We start from the raw sequence: 13,785 nt of genomic DNA on the forward strand, positions 1-13,785 counted from the left end.
TGCCACTTCCTTCTGGTGCTGCTGCGTGGCTCAGGCTTAGCTAGCTTGGCTGCTTCATTGGACAGAGTTCCCAGACCCTCATCTGCTTCGAAGGTACTGAGCCTGTTCTTTAGTTGGATATATGCAGGTGGAGCAGGAGCCTTCTTCCTGTTGCCTTCGCCATTTCCTAACCCAATAAGCACAGACCACCTGATCCTCCTTCAATACAGCTGAGGGTTCAGGCTGCAGGGTCCTAGCAGCAGCAGCAGTTCTAGCAAAAGACCAGAGCCACTGTGTATTACTGGCAGTAGAACCTTTCCCCTGAGAATGGCCTTTTTATCTCTTCACAAATGACAAGATGGACAGTAACAAACTTGTTTGGGAGTTCCTATTCCAGGCAGAGAAGTTATGTTCAACATATTTTTCACATTGTATTTCTCAATTTCAGCAATTACAAGTACCGGAAAGACTGCAAAATCTTATTATTTGTGAGATTTGTGTAGGAGAGAGATTTCAGATGAGAACCCAAGCTTTTTGAATGCTTATCTAAAATAAATGTTCTCCTCGTAACTTTTTTTGCTACATCATTTAATGTGTGTTTAGTAACACTTTGCAAACTATCAGAATGAACTTAGGCCGTTTATTTTGCACCAGATTGTTCTTAAGATTCTCTGGAAGAGGTTTTTGGCAATTTTGATGATAGCCAGATCAACTTGAAGAATGTTTGAGGCACGTAGGTGCTTAGGCTTTTGGTAACGGCTGGGTATGTTAACCTCTATTTACAGGACAGAGGACAACAATTTTTTTTAATTTAATGTGTCATTTTCAGAGCTCATTAGAAATTTGTGATCACTCTATACATCACTGTCCTCTAATAATATAGTGTTTAGCTAGAAAGAGGGAATATTATTTCTTTAGAATTTAAAATTCCTCTTTCTTCATAGCTAAAGACTTTTTTTAAAATCAGGATGACACTGAGCTGCTTCTTTCCACACTTATTTTTTCAAACAGATCATCCTGTAATACAGTGGGGTGGGTGAAAAGGATCTTATGTTAGGTGTTTTACATAGCATTTGTCCAGAAAAAAAATAATATTTTCCTTAAAGAACTAAATATCATTGACACATTATTTACAGTATTCCTTATACTTTGACTTTTTCTTATTCTGCGAGTAATAAATTAACATGAGTGAATGCTTAGTTAATTAGTAAGTGCATACAAAAATGTTTACGTAGAAGCATAAGTGAGTTAGATGATTGACAGTACAAAAGAACATTTGTTCTTCGCCTGGAAACCTCAAGAAAGAAAAAGGACAAAAAAAAAAGGACAAAAAAAGCCTGTTCCATAGAGCTAATACAGAAATTTTATAAATCCAAATTAAATTGCAAATGAGCATCCACATTTGGGGGCAGTTACATAAACTAGTTATCACTATAAATTTGAAGAAAAGGATGCTGTGAAAAATAAAATATTTCTTTCTTTTTAAGCAGATGATTGGCTAACTTTGCTAGCAGAAGTTCTTAATTACAGGATTCATCGATTACTCAAGTTGAAAAAGGGCATTTCTCATATTAGGTGACTTCCATTAACCATTAATTCTTACTCTACCAAACATGGTGTTTTGCCTCATAAACAAAATCCAGTCTTTACTTGGACTGTTTCTTCTTAGAGGTAGTGAAAAAAAAATCACTTAAAGATAATATGATTTCCCTTTTCTAATTTTTTCTTCTTCATTACTGTAGCAGCATTCATTCTCCACCACCAAGATTTCACAGCAGTAAGAGCAAGTAGTTAAACACATTCTTATATATTGCTTATTGATACTGTCTTTGAACACTGCACATTGCATTTTGTTCTTCAGAACTAAAATAAACAGCACGTTGGCAACGGTTCAGGGTACTTCGAGCTTACTTGAGGAAACTGCAGTATTGCAATAATTGCCATTTCCTGTAGGGTTTTGCTCTTTAAAAGCAAAAGCACTTAGGCAAAAATTGAAGGCGGAAAATTCATGATGAAAGTTTTCAGGAGATAGGAAACAATTGTTGCAATTACTGATGAACCTGTAGGAATGCCAAAAAGAATTTTCACTGCTGATCATAAGTTTCTTGAAAGGGTCTTAGGTGAAGTGGTCAGTTCTGTTTGGTAAATCAGAAACTAAATAATTGTTACATAATATAGAATCAAAGAATAATTCAGGTTGGAAGGGACCTCAGGAGGTCTCCAGTCCAACCTCCTGCTCAAAGTATGGTCAGTGCTGAATTCAGACCAGTTTGCTCAGGGCTTTACCCAGTTGGGTCTTGAAAACATCTAAGGACGGAAACTACACAAACCTCTCTGGGCAACCAGTTGCACTGCTTAACTGTCCTCCTGGGTTGCTTGTGCCCTGCTTTGTTGTCCCTCTAGCAGATATTGGGGTTGTTCAAGTCTCTCATGAGAACCAGAGCCCGTGAACATGAGGCTTATTCCAGTTGCCTGAAGAAGACCTGTTTTGGCTTTACATGGCAAGGTTTCGGTAGAGGTGGGGGGTGCAGGGATGGCTTCTATGAGAAGACACCAGAAGCTGTCCCCATGTCAGAAAGAGCCAGTTTCAGCCAGCTGCAAGATGGACCCGCCACTGGACAAAGTCAGAGCCAATCAGAGACATTGGTAGCACCTCTGTGATAACAAATTTAAGAAGGGGGGGGGAAAAACCTGCTGCACAACAGCAGCTGGGAGAGAGGCATGAGAATATGTGGTGAGAGAAACAACTATGCAGACACCAAGGTCAGTGAAGAAGGAGAGGGGGGAGGCGCTCCAGGTGCCGGAGCAGAGATTCCCCTGCAGCCCAGGGTGAAGACCATGGTGAAGCACATTGTCACCCTGCAGCCCATGGAGGACCCCACGCGAGAGCAGGTGGGTGTGCTCTGAAGGAAGATGCAGCCCGTGGAGAGCCCATGCTAGAGCAGGCTTCTGGCAGGACCTGTGACCCAGTGGGGAGACTCACACTGGAGCAGTCTGTTCTTGTAGGACCGCACCCTGTGGAAAGGACCCATGCTGGAGCAGTTTGTGAACTGCAGCCTATGGGAAGGACCCACGTTGGAGAAGGTTGTGAAGGACTGTCTCCCACGGGTGGGACCCCACAATGGAGCAGGGGAAGAGCGTGAGGAGGAAGGAGAGGCAGAGACAAAGCGTTATGAACTGACCGCAACCCCCATTCTCCGTCCCCCCGCACCGCTCAGGGGGAGGAGGTAGAAGAGTCGGGAGTGAAGCTGAGCCTGGGAAGAAGGGAGAGGTGGGGGGAAGGTGGCTTTAGATTTGTTCTTATTCCTCATTATCCTACTCTGTTTAATCGGCAATAAATTAAATTAATCTTCCCCAAGCCGAGCCTGTTTTGCCTGTGACAGTAATTGCTGAATGATCTCCCTGTCCTTATCTCGACCCACGAGCTTTTCATCCCATTTTTCTCCCCCGTTCTGTTGAGAAGGGGGAACAATAGAGCAGCTTTTTGGCAATTTTGATGATAGCCAGATCAACTTGAAGAATGTTTGGAGCATGTAGGTGCTTAGGCTTTTGGTAATGATTTGGGGTGAAGCAGAGCCAACTTTCTGTTCAGTGAGAGAGGCTCTTGCTTACACTTGTTGCTGTGGCAACCAGGGTCAGCTGACTTGGTTGTTTACCCTGTGGAGGGGTTGCACCTGTGGACAGGTCAGGTGGCCCAAACTGACCAATAGGGTATTCCATCCCATCTGCCATGCTCAGTATAAAAACTGAGGGATTAAAGGGATTATGTTGGGTTCTCTATAAGGACTTTTTTTGGTGTGGGTGGTTGGGCCTCTTTTGTTGGTCTTTAATGATTGATGTCTGAGGAGGGCCCTCTCAGCTCATCTGACTTTTGATCCCCATCGGTGTGTTTCATTTGTCACTGAGTTCAATCTGGAACTTTCCCAGTACTTGCCAGTGACATCTCCCTGGGAGCTTGACCTGGTTTTGTGCATATTTGTATATATTGTATCTATTTTATTATTTCCTTTTTTTAAACTTTATTACTAATATTTCATTAAAGTAGTTTAGTTTTTTCAAAACTCAAGAATCTCTTTATCTCTCTTCTTCCTCTCCTTGAAGTGAGAGGTGGGGGAGAGCATCTGTTGTCTTGTCATTGGCCAACCCAGCCCTAAACCATGACAGATTAATTGGTGCCCAACGTGGGGCATGAGCTTCCAGTTTTCTCAGGGAATGTCATTCCTAAGCGAAATGTTATATCGTGCCTTTAGAGAGCATTGTTTGAAGTTAATAGATACAATGCTGCTGAACTTGCTGAATATGTTGCATGGTTTACTTGCTCTTTGTATTTGTATGTGGTGATTTAAACATGCTATTTTTGTATGGTTTGGCATTCAGATGTATAATATGGTTACTTGGATAATGGCTGTACCTGCATATTTTGGGCATCACATGATGGATTTTATTACTAATTACACTTTTGGTTTCACCTGGGGAAGGTTTAGCTTGCCCTTTAATGCTTATGTCAAAGAGCTAGGGGATGGAAACTTCTCGGGCTGATTTGAAAATGAATGTTACTTCTTAAAGATTGTGATTTTGTTCCTGGTTCTCCTGAATGTGTTGCAGGGGTGGTTTTGTGTTAAAAGTCAGTGCAGTACTGTGTATTGTATGACATGTGCTGCTGCTACTCAAATCCCATGGGTCAATTCACAGCCAGCACAGACGCAAATCACTCCCCAAGCTACTCCCCCACTGGCCCCAGCTATGCCTCTGCCCCCGTCTGTAATGGGGGAAGCTGCGGCACTGGCCCCAGCAGCATTGGCCATGCCAGCCACCCCACCCCTCCCGCCATCCACTCAGCAGCATGTGGTAAAAGTTACTCTGCCGCCTACTTCAGCATGAGCCACTACTGTCACTATTCCAGCTGCTTCACCAATGAGTACTGCTGGTACTCAAACTCCAACAGAACTGGAACAAGTTGCCCCAGTGACCAGGAAGCAGAAAAGGAAATCTGTTCCTTCCCCTGCCTCTTCTGATAAAGATCCAGGGGAGGGTCCTTCTTGGGCAGCAACAAAGCAGAAAAGGAGCTCAGCTTGTTCCCTTATCACATACAACAAAGACCAGCTCAAGCCAGACAGCATGGGAGAGAGTTCTTCTGATGAAGATAAAGGTAAGGGTCCTGCTAAAGCAGATAAAGGAGAGGGTCCTTCTCAGGCAGCATCAATGTAGAAGGAGGACTCAGATGTAGAGATAACTTTTAAATCCTTCTCTATGAAGGATTTGAGAAACGTGAGGAAGGACTTCAGTCGTCAAGAAGGGGAGACACTTATCTCCCGGTTGCTCCGATGCTGGGACAATGGGGCTGATTCCATAGACTTAGAAGGTAGAGAAGCCAGGCAGTTGGGAAACCTGTCCAGAGATGGAGGTATTGACAAAGCGATTGGGAGAAAGTCAAACACTCTCAGTCTCTGGAGGTGACTGCTATCAGCTGTAAAGGGCAGGTATCCCTTTAAGGATGACATGGAATGCTGTCCAAGTAAGTGGACCAGCATGGAGAAAGGTATCAAGTACCTGAGGGAACCGTCTGTTCAAGAGGTGATTTATGGTGACTGGCAGGTGAACGTAGACCCTGATGAAATGCCATGCAAATGATCTTTGCTAAGGAAGCTTGTGCAGAGTGCACCATTGATGTACTCCCATACATTGTCAACAATGGTTTGGGGAGGATCTGATGCTGGTGTACCACCCGTAAATGAAGTGGCTAACAGGGTACGACAGCATGAAGACAGTCTCTCTCATCCCCTCACTGTGGCAGCTGTAGGAAAAAATGACTAAGAAAATAGAGGAAATGACCAATTCAATAGCTGAGCAAAATGAGGCAATAGCTAAGAAAAATGATAAACTGTTTGATAAACTGTCTGGGATGGAGAAAGAATCCCACCCTTCCCCTCAACAGACCCACGTCTCAGTCATTAAGAAAAAACACCTTCCTATAAAACCAATTAAAGAGAAACAGGACCCACTCTGAGATTTGCTGCGACTTTGCCTCTGTGACTATGGAGAGGATATGAGTAAATGGGATAAAAAAAAAAAAAAAAACAAAAAAAAACAAAAAACAACAAAAAAACAACCCTACCCTGGTCCTACAAACACAAGTGCTTGAGTTGCAAGGTAAAGCAGATAGATAGAAGAAGGAATTTTTGCAGGAGGGTGGCTGCTCCAGTCCATGGTAAGCTGTTCTCTGGTCCAGATAGGAACTCATCTGCTAATTGTAGATGTTGTCCTCAACATTAGGGGGGCCCTGCCTCCAGCCAGGAGGAGGAGAGGGGAAACTGAGTTTATTGGACTGTGTGGATTTGATGGCCTGGCACATTAGAGCCACAAAAGTATAAAGCCCTGGTGGACACTGGTGCACACTGGTACATAGTGCACCCTATTGCCATTGAATAATAAAGGGACAGAATCTGTTACTGTTTCTGGAGTGATGGATCTCAAGAACTGACTGTATTGGAGGCCGAAGTGAGCCTAACTGGGAATAAATGGGAGAAGCACCCCATTGTGACTGGCCCAGATGCTCTGTGCATCCTTGGCATAGACTGCCTCAAGAGAGGGTATTTCAAAGACCCAAAAGGGTATCAGTGGGCTTTTGGTATAGCAGCTATAGAGACTTAGCTGTAGAGACAGCTGTCTACCTTACCTGGCCTTTCAGATGACCCTTCTGTGGTGGGACTGCTGAAGGTTGAAGAACAGTAGGTGCCAATTGCTACTGCCACGGTGCGTTGATGACAGTATCACACTAACCAAGACTACCTGTTTCTCATTCAGAACCTGATTTGTTGGCTAGAGACCCAAGGAGTGATCAGCAAGACTCGTTCACCCTTTAACAGCCCTATATGGCCAGTGCGAAAGTCTGATGGAGACTGGCAGCTAACAGTAGACTATTGTGGCCTGAATGAAGTCACACCACCACTGAGTGCTGCCATCCCAGACATGCTAGAACTCCAATATGAACTGGAGTCAAAGGCAGCCAAGTGGTATGCTACAATTGACATTGCTAATGCCTTTTTCTCTATTCCTTTAGCAGCAGAGGGCAGGCCACAGTTTGCTTTCACCTGGAGAGGCATCCAGTCCACCTGGAATCGACTGCCCCAGGGGTGGAAACACAGCCCCACCATTTGCCATGGACTGATCCAGACTGCACTGGAACAGGGTGGAGCTCCAGAACACCTGCAATACATTGATGACATCATTGTATGGGATAATACAGCACAAGAAGCTTTCAAGAAAGGTAAGACAATAATCGAGATTCTTTTGAAAGCAGGTTTTGCTGTAAAAAGAGGTAAGGTCAAGGGACCTGCAGGAGACATCCAGTTCTTAGGAATTAAGTGGCAAGATGGTCGTCGCCAGATCCCAATGGATGTGATTAACAAAATAACAGCTATGTCCCCACCTACTAACAAAAAGGCCTTTTTAAGGTGTTGTGGGTTTCTGGAGAATGCATATTCTAGGTTATAGTCAGATTGTGAAACCTCTCTATGAAGTGACTCAAAAGAAACATGAGTTTATGTGAGGTCCTGAGCAATGATAGGCCTTTGAGCAAATTAAACAAGAGATTGTGCATGCAGTAGCCCTTGGACCAATCCGAACAGGACAGGACATTAAAAATGTGCTCTACACTTCAGCCGGGGACAATGGCCCTACCTGGAGCCTCTGGCAGAAAGCATCAAGGGAGACTCGAGGTCGACCCCTAGGATTCTGGAGTGGAGGATACAAAGGCTCTGAGGCCAACTATACCCCAACTGAGAAAGAAATCTTGGCAGCATATGAAGGAGTTAGAGCTGCATCAGAAGTAATTGGTACTGAAGCACAGCTCCTCCTGGTGCTACCGATGCTACCTGGAGTAAGTGGGTTGCCTTAATCACACAGCGAGCTCAAATAGGAAACCCAGATTTTGCAGGAATCGTAGAAGTGATCACAATCGTCCCGAAGACAAAGACTCTGGAATGCCACCAGAGGAGGTGGTGACTTGTGATGAGGAAGCCCTGCCATATAGTGAACTCTCAGATAATGAGAAACAATATGTTCTGTTCACTGATGGATCTTGTCGTATTGTAGGAAAGCATTGAAGGTGGAAAGCTGCTGTATGGAGTCCTACGTGATGAGTCACAGAAGTGACTGAAGGAGAAGGTGAATCGAGCCAATTTGCAGAGGTAAAAGCCATTCAGCTGGCCTTAGACATTGCTGAATGATAAAAGTGGCCAGTACTCTATTTCTGTACTGATTCATGGATGGTGGCCAATACTCTATCTCTGTACTGATTCATGGATGGTGGCCAATGCTCTGTGGGGGTGGTTAAAGCAGTGGAAGCAGAGCAACTGGCAGCACAAAGGTAAACCCATCTGGGCTGCTGAATTGTGGCAAGATATTGCTGATCGGCTAGGGAAACTAGTCATGAAGATATGCCATGCAGATGCCCATGTACCCATGAGTTGGGCCACTGAGGAACATCGAAACGATCAGCAAGTGGATGAGGCTGCTAAGATTTTCCAGACAGATTTGGACTGGGAACATAAAGGTGAACTGTTTTTAGCTCTGTGGGCCCATGACACTTCAGGTCATCAAGGAAGGGATGCAACATATAAATGGGTCTGTGACCGAGGGGTGGATTTAACCATGGACACTATTGCACAGGTTATCCACGATTGTGAAACATGTGCCAAAATCAAGCAAGCTAAAACATTAAAACCTTTGTGGTATGGGGAGGCTTGGCAAATTGACTATATCACACTCCCTCAAACCTGCCAGGGTAAGCACTATGTGCTTACAATGGTGTAAAGAAGCACCGGATGGTTGGAAACCTATGCCGTGCCCCATGCTACTGCCAGGAATACCATCCTGGGCCTTGAAAGGCAAGTCTTGTGGCGACATGGTACTCCAGAAAGAATTGAGTCAGACAATGGGACTCATTTCAAAAACAGTCTTATAAGTAATTGGGCAAAAGAACATGGCACTGAGTGGGTATATCATATCCCCTATCATGCACCAGCTTCTGGGAAAATTGAGCAATATAGTGGATTGTTAAAAGCTACCCTGAAGGCAATGGGTGGTGGATCCTTTAAAAATTGGGACCAGCATTTAGCACAAGCTACCTGGCTAGTTAACACCAGGGGATCCATCAATAGAGCTGGTCCTGCTCAATCAGACCTTTTACGTACAGTAGGATAAAGTCCCTGTGGTGCATGAAAGGAATATGCTAGGGAAAACTGTTTGGGTTTTTCCTGCCTCAGGCAAAGGCAAACCCATTCGTGGGACTGTTTTTGCTTAAGCACCTGGATGTACTTGGTGGGGGATGCTGGAGAACGGAGAAGTCCAATGTGTGCCTCAAGGAAATTTAACCCTGGGTGAGAATGCTCAGTCCTGAGTCTGCTATGATAGATGAGGCTCTGCAATTATGAACTAAATGGACTTAATGAACTTTTGTGTATTTATATATGTGTATATCTGTATAGGTATATATTTGATTGATAAGAAGCATTAGATAGAGATCATAGCATGATGCAAATGATATTGGAGTAAGGGATGGAATGTCAGCAAGAAGTGTAAGCAAGAGCCTCTCACTGAACAGAAAGTTGGCTCTGCTTCACCCCAAACCAGGACAATGCTATTTAATCATCCTATACTTCGCTATCAATCCCTTCATGACAGTTTTCAACTGTTGTTACTGCAGGTGTCACAAGTTTTCTTGCACATTATTTCCAAATATCTACAACCAGGTAAGAATGTCATCAAAGGTTTGGTATGTGTTCATAAGGCCATCTAGAAAAGTCAGAATAAGCATAAACCCATTTACATCCCTGGAATTCCTTAAGGGAAGGGAATATGTTTGTGTTCATGGTTAGGTTTTTATAGTATGAACTATCATCGTTGTAACTGAAGGCATTTTTCCATCCCTCAAGACATTTCCACAATGAGCTGATCTTGAAATGGAATTGAGAACTACCATAAATAAGTAATTACAATGAACTAAGATAATATATTCTTAGTATTCTGATCAAGTAACAAATATCTTGAAATAAGCTACAAACCCAACAATAATACAGAGTCAAAACATAAATGAAGTCAAACATCTCTCTGATGAGCTGTTTTATTTAAAGTTTATATTAGATATAAATCATCTTAGCAATATTTTTTCTTTTTCGTAAAAAAAGATGAAGTGTCTAAAGAAGCTATCTCAGGCCCCAATCCTACAAATTTTCAGTCTCATCCACATTCTTATGCATGTGAGCTTCCCCAGTGCGCTGTGCTGGTTTTGGCTGGGATAGAGGTAATTATCTTCGTAGTAGCTAGTATGGAGCTATGTTTTGGATTTGTGCTGAAAATAGTATTGATAATACAGGGATGTCTTAGTTATTGCTGAGCAGTGCTTACACAGAGTCAAGGCCTTTTCTGCTTCTCACGCTGCCCCACCAGCAAGTAGGCTGGGGGTGCAGAAAAAGTTGCAAGGGGAGACAGCTGACCCCAACTGACCAAAGGTATGTTCCATACCATATGATGTCATGCTCAGCAATAAAACTAGGGGGTTGATTGGTGGGGCTGCTGCTTGTAGACTGGCTGGGCATCAGTCGGTTGGTGGTGAGCTATTGTTTTCATTTGCATCACTTGTCTTTCTTGGGTTTTATTTATCTTTCTCTCTGTTATTTTTTTTCTTTTCCTTACAATATTATTATTATTATTGCTGTTGTTATTATTATTAAATTATTAAACTGGTTTTATCCCAACACACAAGTTTTCTCACTTTTACCCTTCTGATTCTCTCCCTCATCCCACCGAGGGGCGGAGTGAGCGAGTGCCTGTGTGGTGCTTACTTGCTGGCTGGGGTTAAGCCATGACGGTCCTTTTTGGCACCCAACATGGGGCTCGAAGGGTTCAATATAGCAACAGATTTGACTGGAATGTGCTAGATCAATTTTATAGCTGTTATTGCTGTTTAGCTATTAATTGACAGGCTCCTGTGCTTGCCATGGGGCTTGCTTGCCTCACTGTATATTAGAGTCTAGTGCTTATTAGTGCCTGCTTTTTGCTTTCGCTGCTTGCTGTACTGCTGTAGCACTTAGCTTACTCTGCTGTGCCTGGGAACATTTTGATAACAGCAATGACGATGCGCCTGGGCTGGCAGATGGCCAAGGCATCGGTGATGTTTCTGTGCTGCTGTACTGGAACTCCAGTGTGAAGTCGAGTTGAAGGGACTGTGACCTGTGGATGAGTCCACGCAGGAGCAGGACACCCCAAAGAGTCTGTGGCTGTGGATAAGTCCATGCCAGATCAGGTATATCTCAAAGTGTCTGTGGTCATGGTTATGTCTGTGCCACAGCAGGTATACCTCTGAAGGGATCGTGGCCCAAGGATAAGTCCACACTTTTATTTTTCTCTCTGTTATTTTTTTCTTTTCCTTATTATTATTATTTATTTTCAAAAACTATTAAACTACTTTTATCTCAACCCACGAGTTTTCTCACCGATTCTCTCCCTCATCCCACCAGAGGGGAGTGAGCGAGCGGCTGCGTGGTGCTTAGTTGCTGGCTGGGGTTAAACCATGACAGCACTCACTTAATACTATTAACATGCACAAAGATAAACTAAATGAAAATATTTACAAGACAAAGCCATATATTACTGATTCTGCCAACATAATATGCTTTTTGCTACAGAAACATGTCAGCATGCAGGAACATCATAGTGACTAAGAAACTATCCCCAAAGATTTAACATAATTCTGAAGTACTTACTGTAGCTGAGGAGGCCCGTGTTGTATGATTCACTGAATGACCAGAATTTTCCATTGAATTGCCAATCAGATAGGTCCCTCCTGAGCTGCTAATGAGCTGTCCTCCTGCAACACCCATCTGAATCCCTCCGGTGCCCACCATACTATGAGAGGAGACCACTGTTGTTGCCTGTGCAGAACTTCCTTGAGTATCGAAGTAATTTCCCCCAGTGTTTTGGTTATACATCTGGGTTTCTGTGTAAGGATAAGTTGTTCGACTTCAGGAAAAGAAAACAAAAGAAGTAGAAGTTATTTATCTGCATTGTTTAAGTCAGGGAAACATAACTGTAGAAAACAGTGTACAGTTGCTATAACCAAACTTAATAGGATTGTCAAACAACCCCTGCTTCCACACAAAAAACCATTTCATTATGTCAAAGTACTGAGTAATTAACTTGGACTCATGTTACAAAAAGTATTCATTAAACTTCATGAAAAGTGTTTTCAGTCCCATCTGAAGAGGAGTGGAGAAAAGTATGACAAGAATTGAAGAGATGAGAGGAAGATGTCATTCAAGTATTAATATATTATATAGTAATTTGGCACAGTCTCCCATAGCATCCTCATAGGTAAGCTTGGGAAGTGTGGGTTAGATGAGCAGACAGTGAGGTGGATTGAGAACTGGCTGAATGGCAGAGCTCAGAGGGTTGCGATCAGTGGCGCAGAGTCTAGTTGGAGGCCTGTAACTAGCGGTGTTCCCCAGGGGTCAGTACTGGGTCCAGTCTTGTTCAACATATTCATCAGCGACCTGGATGAGGGGACAGAGTGTACCCTCAGCAAGTTTGCTGATGACACAAAGCTGGGAGGAGTAGCTGACACACCAGAAGGCTGTGCTGCCATACAGCGAGACCTAGACAGGCTAGAAAGTTGGGCGGAGAGGAACCTAATGAAATTCAACAAGGGCAAGTGTAGGGTGCTGCACCTGGGGAGGAATAACCCCATGCACCAGTACAGGTTGGGGGCTGACGTGCTGCAAAGCAGCTCTGCAGAGAGGGACCTTGGAGTCCTGGTGGACAACAAGTTGACCATGAGCCTGCAGTGTGCCCTTGTGTCCAGGAAGGCTAATGGCGTCCTGGGGTGCATTAAGAAGAGCGTGGCCAGCAGGTCAAGGGAGGTCATTCTCCCCCTCTACTCTGCCCTGGTGAGGCCACATCTGGAGTACTGCATCCAGTTCTGGGCCCCCCAGTTCAAGAAGGACAGGGAACTACTGGAGAGAGTCCAGCAGAGGGCTACAAAGATGATCAAGAGAATGGAGCACCTCTCTTATGAAGAAAGGCTGAGAGACCTAGGTCTGCTTAGCCTGGAGAAGAGATGGCTGAGAGGGGATCTCATCAATGCTTATAAATATCTAAAGGGTGGGTGTCAGGAGGATGGGGCCAGACTCTTTTCAGTGGTGCCCAGCGACAGGACAAGGGGCAACGAGCACAAGCTGGAACACAGGAAATTCCATCTCAACATGAGGAGGAACTTCTTTACTTTGAGGGTAACAGAGCACAGGAACAGGCTGCCCAGAGAGGTTGCGGAGTCTCCTTCTCTGAAGATATTCAAAACCCGCCTGGATGCATTCCTGTCCAGCCTGCTCTAGGTGACCCTGCTCTGGCAGGGGGGTTGGACTAGATGATCTCTAGAGGTCCCTTCCAACCTCTACCATTATGTGATTCTGTAATTTATAAAATTGTTGTAACTTTTTAAATCCTACAGTCAAAGCTGGATTTTTATTTAGATGCCATTCATTTTGTATACTGTGTATATTATAAAACTGTAAACATGACCCCAAAAAACATCAGCCAAGATGGTCCTATAAATGTTTTGTATTGATTTTAAATTCACTGAAACACTGGCTGAAGCTTGAAATTCTGAGCTCATTTGTATTTTAAGACATGCAGTTAGTACAGCAGAGTGAAATTTTAAATTGGACAACAATACATACAGTGTTATGATGAAGAAGTAATGAAACTAAAACAGAATTACAATTTGTGAAGGGATTTGTGAAAGGATTAAAA

At 43.7% G+C, this 13,785-nt stretch overlaps 1 protein-coding gene across 4 annotated transcripts in view; it reads right to left on the reverse strand.

Moving 5' to 3' along the window:
• Window positions 1-13,785, reverse strand: part of LOC141735524 (transcription factor RFX3-like) — a 231,237-nt gene that overhangs the window by 119,397 nt on the left and 98,055 nt on the right. For all 4 annotated transcript variants that reach the window (XR_012584768.1, XM_074568461.1, XM_074568462.1 and 1 more), the window contains exon 4: window positions 11,745-12,000. Coding sequence is in view for 3 of the 4 variants with exons in the window: in XM_074568461.1 (XP_074424562.1) it covers window positions 11,745-12,000 (256 nt within the window). In the remaining variant the exon portion in view is untranslated. The remainder of the gene's footprint in view (window positions 1-11,744; window positions 12,001-13,785) is intronic.

Source organism: Larus michahellis, chromosome W (genome assembly GCF_964199755.1).
Source record: "Larus michahellis chromosome W, bLarMic1.1, whole genome shotgun sequence".
Lineage (NCBI taxonomy): Eukaryota > Metazoa > Chordata > Aves > Charadriiformes > Laridae > Larus > Larus michahellis.